We start from the raw sequence: 22,537 nt of genomic DNA on the forward strand, positions 1-22,537 counted from the left end.
TACAATTTATTCATTTCCGCAGTTAATTTTAACAATAATTAATCCTTCTTCATGAATGAAGCCAGTATTTGAGCTCCGGATTTATCGATTTCTTCATATCCGTATGGTTCTAAGGCTTTTTTAGATCTCTCAAACCATTTGGAAACATTCTCGTGTGAACTGTAGTCGTAGCCCAATGCCTGAAACATAATATATTTTAAATTAAACTTCTCGCACTTTCACTTAGCAGTAAAATGATAAGGTTGGAAACAATGTCATAAACAAGAAAATAATATTAAATTATTAAATTTCTTTAGACATGGGTTCTGATTTATCGTGGTATCTATTCTCCATTAAAAGCTCCTATCTGTACTTTAATAACGTAATAATCTTTCAAGTTTACTAATTCATAGGATTTTTGGACTTTAGCAAATATTATTTTCAGTTTTTGGTTTCTGATACCGTAGAAAGGAACGCTTTAAGAATCATTTCTTTGTCCGTGAGTCTGTCAACACGCTGTATCTCAGGAATACTGTGAGGCGATAATTTGAAATTAACTTCAAAATTGTATGATTTTTTTAACTTACAAAACCAATCAAAAGATACAGCCATTTCAGCCTAATTTTTAATACTACGCAGATAAATGGTAACCAGTCCATCCCAATGATCTGCTATCATGAAATTTAACGAGTATCAAAACATTGGCAATGACAATGCAGATACTGTTATTAATTGTTACGTGTAACAATTAGGTTACGGACTTCAAGCAATTTTAGCGCTTATATATTAACAGCAAAAGTGTCATTATTGAACTGCTTATAAACTTTTTAATCTAATTTCGATTATTTTGAAGTTTCTGTTCTTGTTATTTCATCAGTAGGTAAGGAATTATTGATGTGATAGTCACTTACATTAACATTTTGTAATTTTTAGGGTTTCGTAAGAGTAAGTTATTAAAACTTCGCTGACCAGATCCCTCCTTCTGTCCTCTGTTGGCTACAGATCGCTCATGCTCATAAGCTGCAGTATTTCAAATAAAAAAAAATATTTGGCACTAAGCTAGTTTATATAATAATCATTGGTAGACCCAATGACGTTCTATACACAATAAGGACATATCATTCGCAGTCTGATAACGGAACAGCAAAAGTGTGCTTAAAGACAATGTAACTACCTCCACTTTCTCCTTCGTCGAGTGTCAACTGTCACTGTCCGAATCAAACCTGAACGTTCCATTATATTATATTCTTTGCCTGAACTGAATAAATGTTTTACATTACTGCTTATTGACCAAGGTTATTTTAAACAATTGGAGTAAATGCAGCAATGTATAGATATAGCAGTCGAAGCTTATGATGTAATTTGTGCCATGTTCCATAATTAGTTTGTTTTTATATGACATCATTTGTCTATATGTATAGAACATCATTGAGTAAACCGGACTGTTACCTCCAAATTAGTTAAAGTGACCACAATAGAAATATCAGCTATAGTAAGATTGTCCCCAGCAGCGAAGGTATGACCTTCCAACATAGTGTTCAACCATCCCAAAGCTTCATCCAGCTTTTCTGCTAGTTTCTCGTTGTATGACTCGCCTCTGAATAGCATAGGACCCTGTGGGTTAAAGCATTTGAATAATAACAGTATTATAGATTTTATGTATACCCGTACGGTAATTGGCCGTTAGTCCTGAATAGATAATGACTTGGGTAATTCTAGTAAAATATGTATACCTAATTGTGATTCATTGATACTAAGAGCATTGAAAAAAAAACAGCATTAGTTTAGACATAGGGTAGATGTGATGGAGGAAGCATGGTTATGGTTAATAAGTTATCGTATTTTGTTCGAAGCGATTACTTATTACGACAGTAATCACGACCATCATGTTCATGAAACATTTAAGCTCTAAAGGTTGATGCATCCAATATACGATTCTTTATATTTATATTGTTCAGCACTTTTCTTGGGAAGGATATAAAATTTTAAATTCGCGTCAGGACACGTTACCTGAGTGAAAATTCGTAAGACAGTCGTTGAAATTATGGAGTAAAGTTGATTTTTCTGTGAGATAACATTTTTAATGTAAAATAATGGTAATAGTACTGAAGTGTTTAAATTTATATGTGATATAAATTGTCAATATCCGGACGACCGAGCCTTGCTCGGATTTTTAAGAATGTACAAAACTTGAACAAAAAAAAAGTAATAGGACATCTGGATTCGAACCGGGGTCTTCTGCTTTCCGGATCACCCAATGTCCCATCTGAGCTATAATAGTCTTGTATATAGTGGCGAAATTTACCTTTGTATTCTAATGTTATTGTAGCTGTTTCTCATTCAAACATGGATAAAACCATTTTTTTTTTAATTGAAACCTAGCTAGATCGATTTATCACCCCCGAAATCCCCTGCATACTTAATTTTATGAAAATCGTTGGAGCCGTTTCCAAGATTCAGATTATATATATATATATATATATATATATATATAAACGAATATTGTATATAACCACATAATTCGTGCGAAATTATTCTCTTACCATTCCAAAATATTCAAAAATGCGCAACGTTTCTGTTCAAGTTTTCACTTCTGCCGGCACTCCCCGAGTGCAACCCGTATTTTTTTTTTTAAATGTTTGATATTAAAAACGCTTTTAACTTTGAACATGATTTATATATTGGATCCAGTATCTTACAAATTATTTATTTAATACAGCTATTGTGATTTGTGAAACACACATTGATTTAAAAAAGTGGCTTTTGATCTTCTTGTATGTTCTTCTCATGAACTCTACTTTTCCGAACATATTATGTTAGATTTGGTTAAATTTAAGGTTATAATAGAGTTTGAATTTGACTTGAGGTTGTACGATGTAAAAGTTGATATGCTGAAACCATCTGAACGGTAAACCATTGTTATATTAATATATAATAATTTCATCAGCTAATTTCTTAGATTTGCGGTCTCAAACATATTATAGAACCTGAAATTTTATATATAAAAACAATATGTTGAATAGATTATATTTTGCTGCTGATTTTTACAAGGCGTTACATAATGACAAAAAATATATATACATGTATTTATTTGAAACATATTTATTATTTTGTTAATGCAGAACCGAATATATAAAGACTATATTTTTAAAAACTTACGGCCTTACAAATAAAATTGGCATAAAGTTATAACAAAGCATATACCATGTATGTATGTATGTTACAAATAGACATTTTGCTTACGAATGGTTTTGTTCAGACGTAATGTTTATTTGCAAGGCAGCTTGTCATTAGGAAAACTTCAGAATTATCATTGTATTGACAGTTTTGTCAACGACATTGTAAACATTTAGCATTTTCTTTGTTTATCATCTATGCTAATCTATACTTATATATATATATATATATATATATATATAATATTATAAAGCTGCAGTGTTTGTTTGTTTGTTTGTTTGAACGCGCTAATCTCTGGTACTACTGGTCCGATTTGAATGATTCTTTCAGTGTTGGGTAGTCCATTTATCGAGGAAGGCTATAGGCTATGTTTTTTTTTTTCAAAATTAGGGATCCGTAATAAAATTGCTATTTTGTAACACAAGGTGTAAAATCGAAAACCTATTTTTGCGTGCGCTGCAAAAACTATTGACAATAGAACAAAATGATGTACAGGCTATAATATAGGCAATATTTTATTACTTATAAAACTATCGCGTGAATTATACTTTATATGGCAAAACAACGTTTGCCGGGTCAGCTAGTCAGTTATAACTTTATAGCAAGTTATTTTGTAAGGCCATAAAATGTTTTAAGTTAATACAATTCAACAAGTCAAATTCAATAAGATTTATAAAAATCTCTCACGGCCCAACCACCAGACCTTTTAACTTTGACTATATATGTATACGACATGTATATTTTATATAGATTTTAATATGATGTAACAATGAAATATTATATGCTGTAATGTAGAGAATTATTATAATATAATAACGTGGAGCTGACGTAATTTTCATGCCCTTTTTGGCTAATGTGTTGATTCGTATAGTATTTTTTGTTAACATTTACACACATGCAAATAAAGAATTATTATTATAAAAGGACCAGTTATTAAACTGAGTTTTTTCTTCATGATTTTTATTACAAACTAGCTGACCCGGCAAACGTTGTTTTGCCATATAAATTTTATTGATCTTTTCCTTGCTAATTGATAAGAGATGGCGCTAGTTGTATTCATTAGTAACAATCACACTTCGTTTATATTTTGTATAATTCACACTATAGTTTTATAAATTAAAGCCTATTTGTTATTCTGGTGTGTAAGCTATATTATTGTTAAGTTTCATCAAAATCTATTCAGTAGATTATGCGTTAAAGAAGTTCAAACATACATCCAGACATACAAACTTTCACATTTATAATATTAGTAGGATTATAGTCTTCTTAAGTCTAAAGTAAGAGTATTATTGATCCCCCGCTTCTAATCCTCAAAAAATTACTCATAAATTATAAACGACCAATTTTTGCCAATATGAATATAATAAATATTTCATGAATCTCAAAAATGGCTCTATCAGTTTTGATGAAATATAAATTCTACACAGACATTTCTGGGTTCTCACGTCTTGAAAGACATCTTTACCAGGCTCTCACCTACTTCGGATGAAGATTCATCTTTTTTTTTATGGAATAGTAGGACAAACGAGCGTACGGGTTGTTAAGTGATCACCGCCGCCCACAATCTCTTGCAACACCAGAGGAATCACAGGAGCGTTGCCGGCCTTTAAGGAAGGTGTACGCGCTTTTTTTAGGTACCCATGTCGTATCGTCCCGGAAACACCGCACAAGGAAGCTCATTCCACAGCTTTGTAGTACGTTTAAGAAAACTCCTTGAAAACCGCACTGTGGAGGACTGCCACACATCCAGATGGTGAGGATGATATCCTTACTTGCGGCGTGTCGTGCAAAGGTGGAATTCGGCGGCAGGAGTCAGGTTAAGCAGCTCTTCGGAACACTCCCCGTGATAAATGCGGTAGAAGACACACAATGAAGCTACGCAACGCCAAGTGATCCAGCCGTTCACAGAGCACTGGGACCCCGACAATTAGAGCTGCTCTGTGTTGCACGCGGTCAAATGGATCGAGCTGATACTGGGGTGCGCCAGACCAGAGATGACAGCAATACTCCATGTGTGGCCGGACCTGCGCTTTGTAGAGCGCTAGTATGTGGGCCGGCTTGAAGAATTGCCGTGCTCTTTTAATGACGCCCAGTTTCTTTGAAGCCAATTTGGCTTTGCCTTCCAGAAATTGGCAATCGCTCGAGATTTCGAGACCCAGTATTCCGATACTAGGCGAGGATTTGAGGGAAGTGGTCTCGAAGAGCGGTGATACGACAAATGGGGTTTTTTTAGTGGTAAACGCGCAAACTTGAGTCTTCTGGGGGTTAAATTGGACAAGGTACAATTTTCCCCATTCCGCGACCTTCTCAAGAGAGGACTCGATAGAAGACACAAGTTTCTCCCGGCACTGGTCGACGATTTCCCGAGAGAGACCTGCATGACCCGTGTATACGGCATCACCAGTGCTGTCATCCGCATAGCAATGAATGTTGGAGGTGTCCAACATATCATTGATATGCAGAAGAAACAGCGTGGGAGACAGTACACAGCCTTGGGGCACTCCAGCATTCACGGGCTTCGGGTTCGAGCAATATCCGTCGACAACGACCTGTATGCTGCGCCCAGTAAGGAAAATGGAGGTCCACTTTCACAAGCTCTCGGGAAGCCCAAATGATGGAAGTTTGGAGAGGAGCGCCTTGTGCCATACACGATCAAAGGCCTTCGCTATATCCAGGCTAACTGCCAGGCCTTCCCCCTTGCTTTCAATAGCCGCAGCCCATCTATGTGTTAGGTATACCAGAAGATCACCTGCAGACCGACCATGGCGAAACCCGTATTGTCGGTCGTTGATCAACTGGTGACCCTTTAGGTATACCAAGAGCTGACGGCTAATTATGGAGAGATTTTGGAGAGCAGGGAGGTAATAGAAATAGGCCTGTAGTTTGCCGGATCCGAACTGTCTCTTTTTTTTTTGATCGGATGGACAAGGGCTGACTTCCATGAGTCAGGGACTACGCCTTTAGAATAAGAGTGCCGGAATAAACGCGTTAGCACCGGCGTCAACTCAGGGGCACACGTTCTAAGCACGATTGGAGAAATGCCATCCGGCCCGCTCGACTTCCTGACGTCCAACGAAAACAGAGCTTGCCTAACAGTTTTCTGTCTGAACTGTACTTCAGGCATAGAGCTCTGACACCGCGGGATGGTCGGCGGTGTTTTTCCGTTGTCGTCAAGAGTCGAGTTGGAGGCGAAAAGAGTGCACAAGAGATCGGCTTTCTCTTTTGCCGTATGGGCCAGGGTGTCATTCCTCATGTGCAACGGCGGCATGGACGGCTGGCTGAAGTTACCAAGAGCACCTTTCGACAACGACCAGAACTTGCGTGTTCCGGTCGGGTAACTGGAAAGCTGCTCGCCGATTTTGACGACGTGTTTTGATTATGCACGGGCGATTGCCGCTTAAAAAATCTGGAGGCACGGTTGTATTTCCTCTTAAGAACTATGCAGTTCATCTCTTTTTAACCGACTTAACCGAGGTTAGGTTCTCAATTCGTCGGTATGTTTTTCTGTTTGTTACCTCAAAACTTTGGACTGGGTGAACCGATACTGACAAGTTTACTAGCGTTGATTTATGAAGGTTTAGTGCGAGACACGTGTGGGGATGTGAACATTGCATTTTCAAACAAATCTTCGATACATCTTTTTTGATCGTAGCATCATTACTAAGCTATTAAATTTTAACATGAACACGTACCTACCTACTCAACAGAAAAAAATTACATCAAATAGAAAATTGTCATTTGACTTACCAATTTTAAATTATTTTATTATTAATTAATAAGCAGATTTAAGCGAAATTTTACTATTATTAAAATATTATGATTTAATAACTTAGAAGTGGTAACCCTGACTGCTCTTCCGGTACTCACGTAGCGTCCGCCGGCATCCATCCGCACCACCACTTCCCACCTGTTTCGCCTAGTTATAACGCTCTTTTTCTACTTGTAGCTATTTAATTTACTTTGCAAAAAGAACAAAACGTGTAGTATCTTTCGATGCAGTATTTTCTGATACACTTCTTCTTAGGATTACATTGATCCTTTCACAAATTTCTTCGATATACTTTTGTACCTAAATACTTATTAGTTTTTTGCTTATACTATTAGAATGAGAAACAGTAAAGTGTGACCGCGAATGGCTAGTTAAAGATAATTAGGATTAATATTTATTGAGCTTTTATCGATTAATTCACTAGGTCGTTAATATATTATACCTCAATAAATGTTCCGAAAATTAAAACATTAAAGAAGTAAGCCTAAAATAAGATATTTATTTTAAAAAAGGGGTATTTTAGATATATTTTTTATCAAGCTTTTTCATTTCGATTACTTTGTGAAATCTTGTAGAAAACTTTTAAATTATAGATCTCGATATAGGTATCTCCGATAGCACCTTAACTACTAAACCACTTACATAAAGTTCGAGATATCTCGGGAAGAGTGTACCGACGTCAAACTGAAGCCGTTGGTCGACTATGGCTCTCTGGCGTGGATTCTTTGGATATATCGCGTCATCTTTACCATAGGCATTAACTAAATAAGCCATAATCGCCCGACTGCAAACCGACAATGAATTAAGTTAAATAATTTATTAGCAATTAATATTAAATACCAACGAACTCCACCAAATATTCACCATCTGGGTCGAAATTGGTGTAACACACACTAAATAGACATACACATCAACGAAATGGTAACATGGTTAACATAAAAGAAATTTCAATAACAGTATCTAATCTCTTAGCTATGCTGACCTTTCCCAAAGTATAAAGCCACTGTCATCCATAGTCGGGATTGTATGTTGAGGATTCATCTGCAAGTAGAAAAACAATCACCAATTTCAATGAGTAGCAAATTTTTCGGAGCAGAAATACGTGTTTAGCAAATCAGGCGTTAAAATATGACTGATGGTAATAGATACGCCCTCCCCACTACAATGCAGTGCCACTCAGGATTCTAGAAGAATCCAAAAAATCTGAGCGGCACTAGAATTGCGCTCGTCACATTAAGACATAATATGATGTTAAGTCTCATTTGCCCAGTAATTTCACTAGCTACGGCGCCCTTCAGACTGAAACACAGTAATGCTTACACATTACTGCTTCACGGCAGAAATAGGCACTAAAATGTTATGCCCCTTTACATAGCCCCACGCTGGCAGATTTCTATTTTATATCAGTAAAAGTGACGAAACGAGCAAAATGTTCATGTTAATTGATACGCCCTTCCCATTACATACTTTAAGAAATTCCGGGGTTTTATGTTGTCCTTCCATTATATTAGTAACTACTAGATCTAAGTCCAATCCAATCACTCTGGCAGTCATCAAAACTGCTCTGCAAGGGGGCGATGGCGGTAAGTAATACATTTTTATCGGCTGGCTTGGCATTTTTCCACCTTTTGATTTCGCAACAGCTTTACTAAAAAGAAATGAGATTTACAATGTTATTTCTAGTAACCTTAATAATATCAATACTTTTAGTAGTAATTGAGAAGTTGGTTAACAACTGACTATGTTTTTAAAATTCTTAGATACTTGTTCAATTATATAAATCAAATGATATTTAATGTTTCTTCACTAAGCACACGTCTTATTGCAAAGAAGTGCAGGTAAGTTATAACCGTAATAGATAAGTGGAACAAAGAAATAGACTAAAATCGATTGGTTGTTGGACATTTTCATTACTTATTTACGAGTACGAGAATGTTAGTTATATATGAGTCATATGGGTAGAATTTATTATTAAAATAATTCCTCCTTCTCTGAATTGAAATTATTTTTTATTTTAATTTAATCATGGTTTAAGAATTATTTATAATTAGTTACTAAAATCAGATTAACTGCGAGTCAGACACATCCACATCCATCAGCAAAGGGTTCCGATCAAATGAGATATAACAAACACAGTTCATCTGTTTGTAAATGGAAATCTAGTTTATATAAATTCCTTAATTAGTTTAAATTTTAATATTATTACCATAATTTTTCACTTCTATTTGTCCAAATATATATTTTCTCTGTCTTTTTCTTTTATAATACTACATTACCTAAAGCTAGTCTTAAAATCGCTATTATTGTTGTATTTTCATAGTTATTAATTTATGCTAAACATTATGAGTACACACACCCTCGTGGAGTTGCAGCCTATCTTGTATTTAGCTGATAGTTTTTTGTTTATTATGTATTTGTTGTAATTCTGTTGTGTGTACCTCTTAAATAAATAACTAAATAACTAATAAACATTATAGGTATGCTCTTATGAATACTTTTGTAAAGAAGCGCGGTAATGGCTGTTGCAACAGGACCGAAATATCGTGAGCACATAAGTGATCGCTAAAAAGGAATTCCAATAAATGAATATGTAGGTGTTAGTATAGTTAATCTTTTTTAACTAACACACGCAATGATTGTTTATTGTAGTAAATAATTAGTAAGATTAGCAAATTCAACTACATTCTATATTAAAAATGTCAATTTTTATCAATGATGAGTCAATCAACTCGGTATTTTAACTTACTCGATAACATTTGCAAAACAAAGAGCCGCCAAGATGGCCGTTAGAAACTTCATTGTGAACATCATTGGGGCCTTAATATTTATACCTGAAAATATTGCAATAAGTAAATAGAATAACGAACATACCTTAGCGAAATAAGAATATTGGAAACAATTTGTTATTTTTAAAGTTATATCCTTACTTCTGGGACTAATTATACAAATTATATTTGTAACCAAACGAACGGTTAGCTCAGTTCGAAAGAGCGCTTGAACGGAACCCGAGAGGTCACAGAATAGAATTCCGCATCGCTCACAAATTTTGGTTAGAAATTGAATTTGTATGAGAATATTGTACTCTATTTCATGTAAGTATACTCTGTCATGTATGACACTAATAGAATAAGGTAAAATATTACTTTCATACAAACTGACTTTATTGGCGTAAAATTATGTTATACAAGCCCATGAATATTATACAGAAATAAATCTATAACAAGTAGTTCGATAAAAATAATGATACTCTTTATTTACGCATTCTAATATCGGACATACTCTATTTGTTTCAGAAAAAATTGACAACCCTATATAGAACCTAAGTTTTAGAGCAACTTCGTCACTCATTAAAATGATTGAGGGGTGATGAATATGATAGGGTTGACAAAAAAAATATTTGTTATAACTTTTTTTTTTAAATCACTCAAATACGTGTACACTTCTTCAAGAAGAAGAATACAAGTAATAAATTAACTTAGCCCGGTTAATTTAGCCCCATAATAATATTGCGATTTAGGCTTTAAGGCTTAGAACCTACAAGTACTAAGGCTTACATAAATAGTTAAAAATATTGTTAAGAATGACAAAATGAATACCTTTTCAAATGATTATACAAGACGATATAATTCTAACAGTACAGCAGGTAAACTATGTATGACATGAGATTTATATCAGTTCTACTAATATTTAGTTGATCCGAGCACGCTACTTGTCCCATTAACCACATTAACACAGAGTAAATATAGATATATGTGTGCAGAATTGATCCTCAACTAATTTTAAAATTTTGTTCGATTGATAGTAAGTTGCATTGTCCTCCATTGCCCTATGAGGGACCATGAGCCTCTCTTGTAAGGCCCATAGATAGCGACCACGTTTGCGTTCCGTATGTCATCACTGGCAACACACACTGGTTAAAAACCTTTGTTTTGATCGTCCTATGAGGAGATCCGTAGGAAAACCAAAGTCATCGACATAGCTCCAATGGTTGTGTAACTGTAGTGGGAGTGGGCGGGGCACATAGCTCAACGGATAGATGGCCGTTTGGGCAGGAAAGTCCTCGAAGAAGATCCTCAGGAGATGTTGACTCGCCAAATGCTAGCACGAGACGTTTAACGTTTTTATATTATAATATCCTTGTTTTAAACATAACAATGGGGTTAGCTTGAAATAATAAACAAGTTTATATTAAACTTTGTCTCTGTTTGAATTATTACTCATGTAACATTTTATGTACCTACGTTATAATAGAGTAGACAGGGGAAATATGTTAACACGTTATTTTTAATATTGTGAAATTAATAGCACAATATTTCGAAAAAAGGTACGAGCAAAAATCTGCAAGCTGAAAAAAAAATACTAAAGTAAGCACAAATATAGTACAATAATAAGTATCCACAATAGTAATTATTCCACATCAACCGGTACCATATTAGACGATATTTTATAAGATACATCATGAAGATGAGGCCATCCACACACTATATGGGAAAGACTATAGGTGATAGTTAGTGTAGTAGATTTATATTATAGTCCATAAAATAAATATTAAGTAGACAAAACAACATACAAGGAAATATGAAGGAAGAAAGATTACATGTTACAAAGTCACAAGCATGGCCTTATAAGTATGTGTAGGTATATTCCGAACTCCGAAATTACTAATACTATAGTTTTCTAGTAGGAAGTAGAAAATTATCGTTTGGCTGTTTTACACGGTTTCGCTGGCTAAACGCTTGGATTAAAATTAATATGAAGTATGTATGGAAAAAATGTAAATCTAATGTGGAACTAGAAAAAGCCTTTTACATGTTTACAAATTATATGAAAGCCATAATAACTATTTTAACAACTAAAACTGAATGACAGTAAAGTATAGGTTATGTTAAAATCCAATTATATGCCGTAAAGGTACCTACTTTATTTTTTCATGTCAGGCGGGTCGTTCCCTTCCCTATAATATGGTCAAGGGAGGTGACGCGACGGCTGACCATGCGACATGTTCTATAATTAAAACAATTTGAAGAATAATGCAGCTCTAAATGTTTATGTAAAAGAGTGGAAATGAATTTCTTGCCACACAACTTCCAACGAGACCTTAAATGGTTTTTTGACATTCATAAGTGTAAAATCTTAGAAGTAGAACAAAGTGTAATTAATTTGCTTTTGATTTGATTTGTTGCTCGGTTTTATGGTTATGAAAATAAAATAAAAATTACCATTTAGCGAGTGGACGTATTTTCTATGCATAAAATAAGTTTTATTTTTATTACCGAAAAAAGCGAGGGCGGGTTACGTTTAGATGTTGAAAAGGAGCGACCCATTCTAACATTGAGCTTTGGAAAATTTTACATGAAACTAACACGTCCAATGAAATTATTAAAGAAGATTTAATAGTTGCGTTTAGTTTTCTGTTGATGAAAATATAATGACTTATGTTAACTAACCCGCGTCTACCCTGTTGTGACGGCCAGATAATGGGTCTTTCTGTTGTGATTGTGAATGTCATTGTAGCTGATTAGGGTGTTTAAAGCTGCCAACTGCGACCATTATGTGATGACCTAATATTTACATGTTATTTTAAAATATTTTAACACTACAACACTCCTCATGATTGCTGTGGCAGAAGACACAATTAAGGAACTTCTCAAAGCAACGGCAAGGGCTCGGGTCGATCACAGCCATTGTTCACGTATGTAGCCCGAATGCATAATAATCATATTGCAATAGACTCGTGTGTCCATATCCACCCCCTACCGACTTCAGTCCGACAACTTGGTGCGCGACCGTCTCACGGAGTGACAGGCGGTGACGGGGCGGGGATAATAAGATGTCATCTGGTAGCGGGTTACGGCAGTCTCACGCGTTGTCCTTCCTCGCAGCGGGGTGACAGCTGTCATCCCGTGGGACGGTCGCGCACGAAGTTGTCGAAATATTATAGTAACCTCCTCTATGTTGGCACTTACCTCAACAGCTTTTCCAGCTAAGCCGTTGAGGCCAATTTATAGCTTACTGATCCTCAATATCCTGGCATCCTCCGCATATATGCAAAACTATTAATTATAATATAATCTAAGTATTACTACGTGTTTCCGAATACACACGGTTAGATTTTGATCGATTGCAATTTTTTAATACTTTGGGCTAGGTATATATCATATTCATCTCAGAATCCACGAGCAATTGTAGGAACTACTAAATTTTAAAGGTATACACATAGATAATGTTTTTCAAGAACAATTCAAGGCATTTGTATACGAAAAGTATCATTTAGGAAAGAGTAACCGATGAAGGAAACAAAAAATATAGCTACGGGAACTTTTTAATGTTCAGCCTTGCACGACAAGATTGTTATTCTCTATAATCTATAACACTCATAGAGTATGCTGAAATACTCTTTATGTTGCAACTCAGGCGTTTTGTAACGTTATAAATATATCAGTGTGACAACATTTTGGGGGTAAAAACACATATGTAGATAATTTAATATGTAGGTACTCTTTATTTACCCTCTCTAAAATGGAAAATACTCTATATCTTCCAGATAAATTTGGCAACTCTAAGTAAAGACGTTTGAATGATGAATATGAATGTTTGTTTTCGCGATACTATAGATTTTTATATATGGATATATGTATACATTTTAATTTTTAGTGTATAGATTGTATTAAAATAAGGTTGTTAGGCAATCGTATAAGCAATTTAAGCCTAATTTAGTGCCAGTTATCTAATATGTGTGTGAAAACCATCGATTACTAATGTAATGAAGAAATTAATAATAGTGGAGAAAGGTATATTTAAATTTTGTAGAAATCGAAAATAAGATTTAAAAAGCCATCTAGCTGGTAGGTATGTTCGCTATGCCACCATAATAAAAATATCTAAGGAACTATCGCATTAATATTAGACCCTGAACACAAATTGGTAAATACACAGTAACATATTCACTAAAAATTATTGTAATTTACGGTCATTACCATCTAATAATACATTTGGATGCAGAGGAAGTAACTACCCATCATTTATTTCAAGGTTCATTTTATCCGCTGTAAATACTGTTTACAACGTCACACAACGTTTATATATAAGAGACCGAGGTAAACAACAATACATGTCCCTGCAATAAAACCATATCTTATCACTGATTGTTGCAAAAATATTAATTAAATGCGGACGCCAACTTTCCTCTACTGTTATCGGTCACAATATCCAACTAACAACATGTGTGGCAATTTTGCACTGGGCAGTTTAAAAGTAATTAAATTAATTTTTGTTGGCGTTTCTGGAAGGTTTAAATAAAATAATTTAGAGGCTAAAACAGAAGGCTTATTCAAAAAAATAACAAACATCACAAAATATTGCAAAATATATTATAATAATAATATGTATAGTTTTAAATAATTAAAATATGACACAATGTTTTGGCGATACAGACATCTTTATTCACTTATCATCCAACACTTCCACGGTGGACGCACTGCTAGCGTTATCGTTTTGTTTCTCTTCATTTTGATTACCATCATTTTTCACAGCTGCATTCACGTCTTGAGATTCACTTTTAATAGAATTGATTTTTTCACGAGATTCTTCACTCTTTGTTGTTTCACACTGAGTTATTTTCATTTTCTTACTCTTTGTGTTACCCATTTTTGCGACGCAGCCAATCCCATGGGTGACTTTTACTGCACTAGCTTTGTTTTTGACTGATATTAACAGGCAAATCTTTTACAGTCTAGCGGGTGACGAACTAATGATAAGAGCCAACTTGAGAACGAGTTCAAAACTGCATCACTCGTGATTACTAAGTGTATAATGAAACGCTATGCACCAAGAGATAAGGCAATGACACATTGCCCGTTTGGATTCAGTGACCGCATACGATTCTACTTATCTTAATGAATACACAATAAGATGAAATTGCTCCTTTTGACGCGAGATTCTAAATTCCATATATAACTCGTAAATATAATAAAGAAACATAAGCAGGTTTCTTCATTAACAAAAACGACTGATTTGTTACAAATGTTAATCTTTACTGGTTCAATTATGAGCCAGACATCGTTTGTTTGAATTAGTCATACCGCACTTGCAATATTGAGACGGCTATGAGTCAGTATACAAAAATATCGTTGAAAGTGAGATCATGTTAGGCATATTTCACGGCTCATATAAATTATATTCAGGACGTGTTTGTACGCGAGATTAAAAATTTAGTTCATTTAAGATCTTTATGGCGGTATAGCGGGGTACCTACGTTAGTATTACAAGCTCCCACTGTTGGTTGTAAACATACAATTTATTACTATTTACTACTATATTGTTACTACTTTTACGAGTTATGGAGAAATGTATTTTTTTATGAAAATTAGGGACGAGATGAGCAGGACGTTCAGCTGATGGTAACGCCCTACCCATTGCAATGCAGTGCCACTCAGGATTTCTGAAAAACCCAAAAATTCTGAGCGACAATACAATTGCGCCTTGAGACATTAAATCTTGAGTCTCATTTGCCCAGTAATTTCACTAGCAGAAATAGGCGCCGTTGTGGTACCCAATACCCGTAATCTAGCCGGCATTTTGGGTGAAGGAGCCTCCCACTGGTGAATAGTATTACAAAGATCCACTGTAGATTGTAAACATATAATATATTACTAGTTATTACTATACTATTACTACTTTTATAAGTTTTGGAGAAATGTAAGATAAAATGAGATACCTACATATGTCTATTGTAGTGAATCGCTGGTTCGATTCACGCTAGGAGGTTTTCATATATTTCTACTCCTGATAGTAATTGTTCATAATTAGAGCATATTCTTTAAAGTAGAAATATTAAAATAATAAATTGAAATTGAACGATCTTAAAGTGTAATGGCCGTCGAGTAAAGATTACACGTTTGTGAATTAAATAAGTATAAGTTTCTGATATAATGGGCGAGGTGATCACCTCCTTTCAAGTTACTGACATAAAAAAGACATACCTGATGGTAAGATCTGACATTCCACGCCACGCATGACTTCTGCACACCTCTAATGAATCACTGTTCTATCTTTTTCGAATACACTCTTTACTAGTACGAAAGAATATAGCGAATCAGTTTAATGACAGCCATTTTTTTTATCTTATATATAAAAATGAATTGCTGTTCGTTAGTCTCGCTAAAACTCGAAAACGGCTGAAGCGATTTGGCTAATTTTGGTCTTGAATGCGTGGAAGTCCAGAGAAGGTTTAAAAGATGAATAAATATGAAAATGCTTGGAATGAAATAAAAAAACAACTTTGTTTTCCCTTTGATGTGTCCCCCCGTTGTTCAGAAATCAAATTGAAAGAATAGTTTAAAATGTATACCTAATATGAATCTTTATATCCTACAAAACAAATTTAATTTAGCTACCTATAGTTGGTAGATTTTATGTACGATTTAATATTTGGTTGGTCTGAGAATCGGTCGTCATCTATTTTTTATACCCTATATATATATATACATATTGATTTTTTTCGTGTTACTTTAAATGGCAATACAACGTTTGCTGGGTAAGCTAGTCTATAATAATGAAAGATAATATTAAGTCTTAATATGGTGTTAGTAAACTGGATTATGGAAGTGTAATATGCTTGTTTAAGAAATAAAAAACAGGCATTAGACTTTAGACCTCAAACTAATAATTATAACTCTCTTTTTGCGTCGAGGCTAACGTATATTAAATATTATAAAATAACACAATGAATATTGTATAAGTATAATATTATATTTGACTTTCGTTTAAAACATATTGATTGCACGCCGTCTCCTCGCTCCAACTGCGTCATTTACTTTTTGAATCTTCTGATACTTATTAATCGCAGTTTTAACAAAGTCGGCAGCTGTGCTAATCTTCTCTAATCTGTCTGGAGTTATCAGTGACCTCATCTCCTCGTGGATCGGGCCCACCCCGTTGAAGGTAATTGAGCAGAGGTTCGTGTAAGTACATACACCCACAGTGAGTAAAGACCCGAGAAGAATCACAAATATACTATTGAATATCCAACCGATAGTACGACCGACATAGCTCACCAAAGTCTGAAAACATAATTTATTCAATTTAACCACACATTCACTCTAAAATATTATTTAGTAAAACTTACATCTTCTTAATATATATAAATTACGTGACATGTTGTTTGTCCGCGATAGACTCCTAAACTAATGGATTTTAATGGGGATTACTTCATGGAGTGCAGTTTAGTCCAACTTGAGAGATAGGATACTTTTTATTTCGATTTGGGACCCATAATTATTTTTATTTCCTATATTTGTTTTGTATGGACATATTTTCTATGAGTGAATTTATTGACGCACGGTTTGACAGTTCTGCTGTGAAACAATAACATTATAAAAACATGGAGCATAATTATGCATGTTACGAAATAATTATTGATGTTATGAAATATTATTGACAAAAACAGTATTTTATTTATTATGTACAGAACAACGTCTGTCGAGTCAGCTTGTAATTTATTTGACGTAGTTCTCCATACACTTTAACACCGGTCCACAAAGTACTCACACTCATAGGAAATCAGACGGACAATGAACAGCCTTAGTAATAGGGCTACCTCTGGTATTTGAAACTGTAAAAAAATATATAGGGTCATACCCTAGAATCTGGCACTTGGCTCCACATCAGACCGAAAGATGACGTATCCGGCTCGAGTAGATAGTCACTAAGACTGTTTCCATACCCGTCGTATCTGAAATTACAAGCTCTTTGTAATATTGCCCTTCGATTAACGCGAGGGTCACACTTTTTGGTAAGGAATTGGACCTATTTTTTTACGACAATAAGGGACGAGACGAGCTGGCCATTCAGCTGATGTTAATTAATACGCCCTGCCTGTAACAAGCGCTCGTTACCTTAAGACACATGATGTTAAGTCTCATTTGTTCAGTAATTTCAATTGCTCCGGCGCCCTTTTGACCGAACCACAATAATGCTTACACATTACTGCTTCACGGCAGAAAAAGGCGCTGTTGTGGTACTCATAATCTAACTGGCATACTGTGAAAAGGAGTCTCCCACTGGTAAATCCCCTTAGTCGCATATTACGGCACCCTTGGGCCTGGGAGTTCGCGTTTTCTTATGTCCCGGGACAGCACAGGGCATTTATCATCAGAGGGAAGTATATTTGCTCAAGATCTGCTACTTGCCACATTGGTCAAGCAGTGGTTTACCAGCCTTGTTTCGGTTTCAAAGGCGTCCTAGCTAGCCCAATTACGGGTCCCAAAGTATCGCCACCAATTGCGACGCCGTCGAATTTTGGGTTTTTCAAGAATCCTGATCGGCACCGGATTTTTTTTGGAAGGGCGTATGACCTTTCACCAAGTGAACGTCTTGCGAAATTCGGCTCTTGCTCATATAAAACTTAAACAAATTATTTTAATTGAACTTACAAAAGTTATTTACATAATTGTAAATTTATTGCGACCAAAACACCAAAAGAATATGCTGGGTTGGATCTGTTGATAAATTTATTACATACTTTTTAAATATAAAAGAAATTAAGATTAAATGCATTATATATATAAAATTACTTATGTATATTATCTTGACCGATGATCTGGTTAAGATCGCCGCAATACCTATGTTGGATGAAGGCAGCGCAGGACCGATCGTCGTGGATATCTTTAGGGGAGGCCTTTGCCCAGCAGTGGACGTCTTCCGGCTGATGAAGATTAGTTTTGACAAAAATAATATTTTTTTTTTATAGAATATAGATAAAAAAAAATCATTACCCATTTCCAGCATATCCGTGTCCATAGTTATATCCGGGAGCATAGGGAATATCAGGATAAGCTACTTCGACAGGGCTATTGTAAGCAAAACCACTCACTGGTTCGATATCCTGTAAATATTGGATTCATTAATAAATGTGCAACAAAAATCTTCATAGTTAAAACCAAATTTAAACCAACCCAAGGTAACACAAGAAACTAACCCAAGGAAATTAATTATTAATTTATTAATGGTATCTCTACGAGAGTATAATTCAGTATCGTACTATCACCAAAAATAGTCCATAGTAGGTATAATAAATCTGTTTTTCAACGAGGCAGAACTAATATAGACTGAGCCAAACCAGTGTGTCTTGAGTTGTATTTATTCATGTTAGGCTCAATCTATTCCGCCTAGGTTAAACGGGTTTGTCAAAAGGCGGATAGGAGAAACTAGTTTAACCTAGTCTGAACCTGTGTATCCTATCCGCCGAAGGGATGAACTGATATGGCCTAGGAAAAACTAGTTTGTCCTAAAATTGGGTTTGGCCGGTAACATATATGAACAGAATGAAAAATTATTTTTTTTAAATAGAAATTTGGTCCAAATCATTTTAATCGCTTCCGATAACATGAAATATATTTAAGAGGCAGGCATCGAGCATGACATTGTGCTGGCAATACCGCTCGGTCGTAACTACGATCACATGGAAACGATAACAGTCTCGTGCCAGAGTTTGGCGAGTCAACGTCTCCTGAACCTCGTGTAGAGGCGAAACATGTGTCAAATTGTTTGAAGACAAATATTAGCGGAATTAGATACGTGAGGATAATAATATAATCGCTCATTACATATAGCTTTCAGCGTAATTATTCACAAAATATATAAGGGTTATCTCTCATACATTAAATCTTAGAACATATGTATACATTCTTATTGGTGTATGTAATAAATAAATATAACTACTGATGAAATATTGGCAACGAAAATATAGACAATTCACACATGCTGAAGACAACAAACTCCACAAATAATAATAATATGTCAGTCTCAGTGTCTCCTTTGCACAGGTTGCCAGCTAGATTATGGGAACCACAACGGGGGCTATTTCTGCCGTGAGTAAGTGGGTTTTGGTCTGCAGGGCGCCATAGCTAGTGAAATCACTGGGCAAATCAGACTTAACATCTTATGTCTCAAGGCGACGAGCGCAGTTGTAGTGCCGCTCAGAATATTTCGGGTTTTTCAAGAATCCTGAGCGGCACTGCATTGTTATAGACAGGGCGTATCAATTACCATCAGCTGAACTTCTTGCTCGTCTCGTCCCTTATTTTCATAAAAAAAATAGTATTTTTCAGAAATTTCAAGTATCTTGACCGGGATCGTAATGAACTGGACGTATCACAAACTAACACTATAAATTTTGAAAAAACGAATGTATAGTAATACAGTAAACATTACTGTGTTTCGGTCTGAAGGCCACCGTAGCAAGTGAAATTACTGGACAAATGAGACTTAACATCTTATGTCTTAAGGTGACGAGCGCAGTTGTAGGGCCGCTATGAATTTTTGGGTTTTTCAATAAATTTGAGCCGCACTGCATTGTAACGGGCAGGGCGTCCCTTATTTTAATAAAAAAAAAACATCTTTTTGAACGTCATGCTCGTCTCGTCCCTTATTTTCATAACAAAGTGAATCTTACATTCATGTTCTATTTCCTCTAGAGGCGCAAAGATTGTACAAAATACTATTTACGCTACACCAGAGGACTACTGGAAATTGTTCGCTCTTGGCAGCTATTTCGACCAACGGATCTGACTAGCTATCCAGCGTAGAAAATAAAGTTAATAGCATTACTAATTTAGCTAAATTAATGGAATATATTATTATATGAATGAAATATTTATTTAATTTTCCACTTACACTTTTATGGTTTTCACTTGCAGAAGATATAGAAGCTGGTTCATCAGCAAGCATATTTTCATGTTTCATTAAAGAGCTCATCGGCCGTTCTGGTTCTATTCTTCGTCCTTCAGCACCTTCCTTGCGATAAATTGGTCGCTGCTCCTCTTGTACCGCTTTCTGATGGACTGGATGAGTTTCCAAAGCTTGAGGAACATCGAAGACGTGTTTATCTGATAAACGCTGTATTTCAGCTGCTGGAACGACAGCTAGTAATGCCGAAAGTAATATTAATTTGAACATCTGAAAGTAAACAAAATTATGTTTCCTTTATTCGAGTTTACAAATTAAAAAAAAACAAGCCTTGTCTACAAATTAAATATTTAAATAAATTAAACACATTGTACGTAGCCCAACAAATTGTTTTACATTATTTTTTTCTATTTGTTTGTGCACAGTAATCTCAGAAACGGTGTAATCGATTTGAATATTGTTTTCACTTATTGTATTTGTTTCCCTATTCAGTATTCCTTGTCAATGATAATGCAGTTCCTCGGGGAACTGGTGATAGTGGTAAAAACAAAAAACTGAAACAAAAATGAAACCTGTCAAATGTTCGTCAGACTCGCGAAGGGTTCCGTTCCATATATAAGATAATAACAGTATGAACTTTACAAACACTTTTGTATAACAAACATTTTTTACCTTATCAACATGGCGATCATTTTAGCATTCGCTTTTTTAATACTTTATTATCAAATGACACAAATTTACAGCTGACTTGCGGTTTATAGGATACAGACAGACAAATAGACAACTGAGTCTAGGGCTGAGATCTATAGAGCCGACTTCTACGTTTCCAATATACTATCTACAGATAGAGATAAATTACTACCTTCTACTGTCATTAATTAGCTGTCAATAATCTGAAGCTGTCCCAATATACCTGATAAGTCATTCTTATCGCCTTGTATAGGGACGCGTGAATTGCAATTTCCATACAAACTTCTATCGCTGGTAAGCTATACGTCGTCCCATTGGAAGACAGCGTGTAAGGATAAGATGAGTAACCGTCGATAAGTTTATTGGGACAGAAAAGTCAACGATAGTTACGATTTTTATCTCAAGTTAAAGATAGACTGAACATTGGGAACGGCCGTAAGACTTTACTGACTAAAATACTTAGCTGTGTGTAAGCTTAGCATAATAATGTTTTATTTTGTTTATAAAGTTTTTTGACAGCTAAAATTATACAAATGACTTAAATTTTCTTTAGTGATAATTCCTCCAATATTTGTTTTTAAAACAATTTGACACGTGTTTCGCCTCTACACGAGGCATTCTCAGGACGTGTTGCCTCGCCAAAATCTGGCACGAGACTCTGTTTGTTTTAAAAACAAATATTGGCGGAATTAACACTAAAGAAAACTTAAGTCATTTGTATAATTATGGATTTCCGCAAAGTAACGCCTAATTCAATAAATTTAGCTAAAATTATGCTGAGCTTAAGCTAAAGTCTGAACAAAGTGCTAAGTATACTATATTAAAGATCTCAGCCTAGGAATAGGTTTCCCGTTGATGAGACTTAAGATGAAACCTACTGACAAAGTTATGTCTACGTGTTTTCTAAAACAGAGTAAGACTTACCTTAAATAGATCTTCTTCTGAGTGAGCTCGAAAACTGACTGGTACACACCACTTTAGAATTTGCGTATTTAAAGGTCCGTTTGTCTATGTTATCGTTGCATTTTTGTGATGAATAAGTATACGAAGATAAGAAGTTCGTCAAAAGTTGGAATTTGCAGATATTGCAACGGTATTTCATTGTTACCTGCATAGTTATATCCATGCGTCATTTATCCTAGTTCGAAGGATGTGAATTGTTATTAATTTGTCAAATATATCTTGCACCATTGTCTTTCATGTTTTTTTGGGTTATTTTGCCGTAATCGCAACGCT

The 22,537-nt window shown here is 35.1% G+C and overlaps 2 protein-coding genes across 4 annotated transcripts; both read right to left on the minus strand.

The window, feature by feature from the left end:
* Positions 1 to 21: 21 nt before the first annotated feature.
* LOC126965808 (glutathione S-transferase D7) lies at positions 22 to 13,992 on the minus strand. 3 transcript variants are annotated; one of them, XM_050809582.1, is made up of 7 exons: positions 13,903 to 13,992; positions 9,672 to 9,756; positions 8,393 to 8,573; positions 7,908 to 7,966; positions 7,568 to 7,709; positions 1,429 to 1,593; positions 22 to 179 (listed from the first exon to the last, which is right to left on the minus strand). In XM_050809582.1, the coding sequence occupies exons 2-7, from the start codon at positions 9,734 to 9,736 to the stop codon at positions 39 to 41; spliced, it is 753 nt and encodes a 250-aa protein (XP_050665539.1). In that variant the 5' UTR covers positions 9,737 to 9,756; positions 13,903 to 13,992; the 3' UTR covers positions 22 to 38. The 3 variants fall into 3 exon arrangements, with proteins under 3 accessions (XP_050665539.1, XP_050665538.1, XP_050665541.1); XM_050809581.1 differs by lacking the exon at positions 13,903 to 13,992 and adding an exon at positions 10,522 to 10,594; XM_050809584.1 differs by lacking the exons at positions 9,672 to 9,756; positions 13,903 to 13,992 and adding an exon at positions 8,666 to 8,753.
* A 2,692-nt stretch (positions 13,993 to 16,684) lies between these two features.
* LOC126965807 (uncharacterized) lies at positions 16,685 to 22,254 on the minus strand. Its single transcript, XM_050809580.1, has 5 exons — positions 22,226 to 22,254; positions 20,600 to 20,881; positions 18,700 to 18,809; positions 17,564 to 17,657; positions 16,685 to 16,986 (listed from the first exon to the last, which is right to left on the minus strand). The coding sequence occupies exons 2-5, from the start codon at positions 20,879 to 20,881 to the stop codon at positions 16,690 to 16,692; spliced, it is 783 nt and encodes a 260-aa protein (XP_050665537.1). The 5' UTR covers positions 22,226 to 22,254; the 3' UTR covers positions 16,685 to 16,689.
* Positions 22,255 to 22,537: the final 283 nt, after the last annotated feature.

Source organism: Leptidea sinapis, chromosome 8, assembly GCF_905404315.1.
Source record: "Leptidea sinapis chromosome 8, ilLepSina1.1, whole genome shotgun sequence".
In the NCBI taxonomy this organism is placed as follows: Eukaryota; Metazoa; Arthropoda; class Insecta; order Lepidoptera; family Pieridae; genus Leptidea; species Leptidea sinapis.

Coding starts and splice junctions, on each gene's coding strand:
- LOC126965807 (XM_050809580.1), bottom strand. CDS start 20,881: ATGTTCAAATTAATATTACTTTCGGCATTACTAGCTGTCGTTCCAGCA. Junction 18,810..20,599: donor CAAGTGAAAACCATAAAAGT/GTAAGTGGAAAA, acceptor CAATATTTACAG/GATATCGAACCAGTGAGTGG. Junction 17,658..18,699: donor CACGGATATGCTGGAAATGG/GTAATGATTTTT, acceptor TTGTAATTTCAG/ATACGACGGGTATGGAAACA.
- LOC126965808 (XM_050809582.1), bottom strand. CDS start 9,736: ATGATGTTCACAATGAAGTTTCTAACGGCCATCTTGGCGGCTCTTTGT. Junction 8,574..9,671: donor TGTTTTGCAAATGTTATCGA/GTAAGTTAAAAT, acceptor ATTTCTTTTTAG/TAAAGCTGTTGCGAAATCAA. Junction 1,594..7,567: donor CGAGATATCTCGAACTTTAT/GTAAGTGGTTTA, acceptor TTTAACCCACAG/GGTCCTATGCTATTCAGAGG.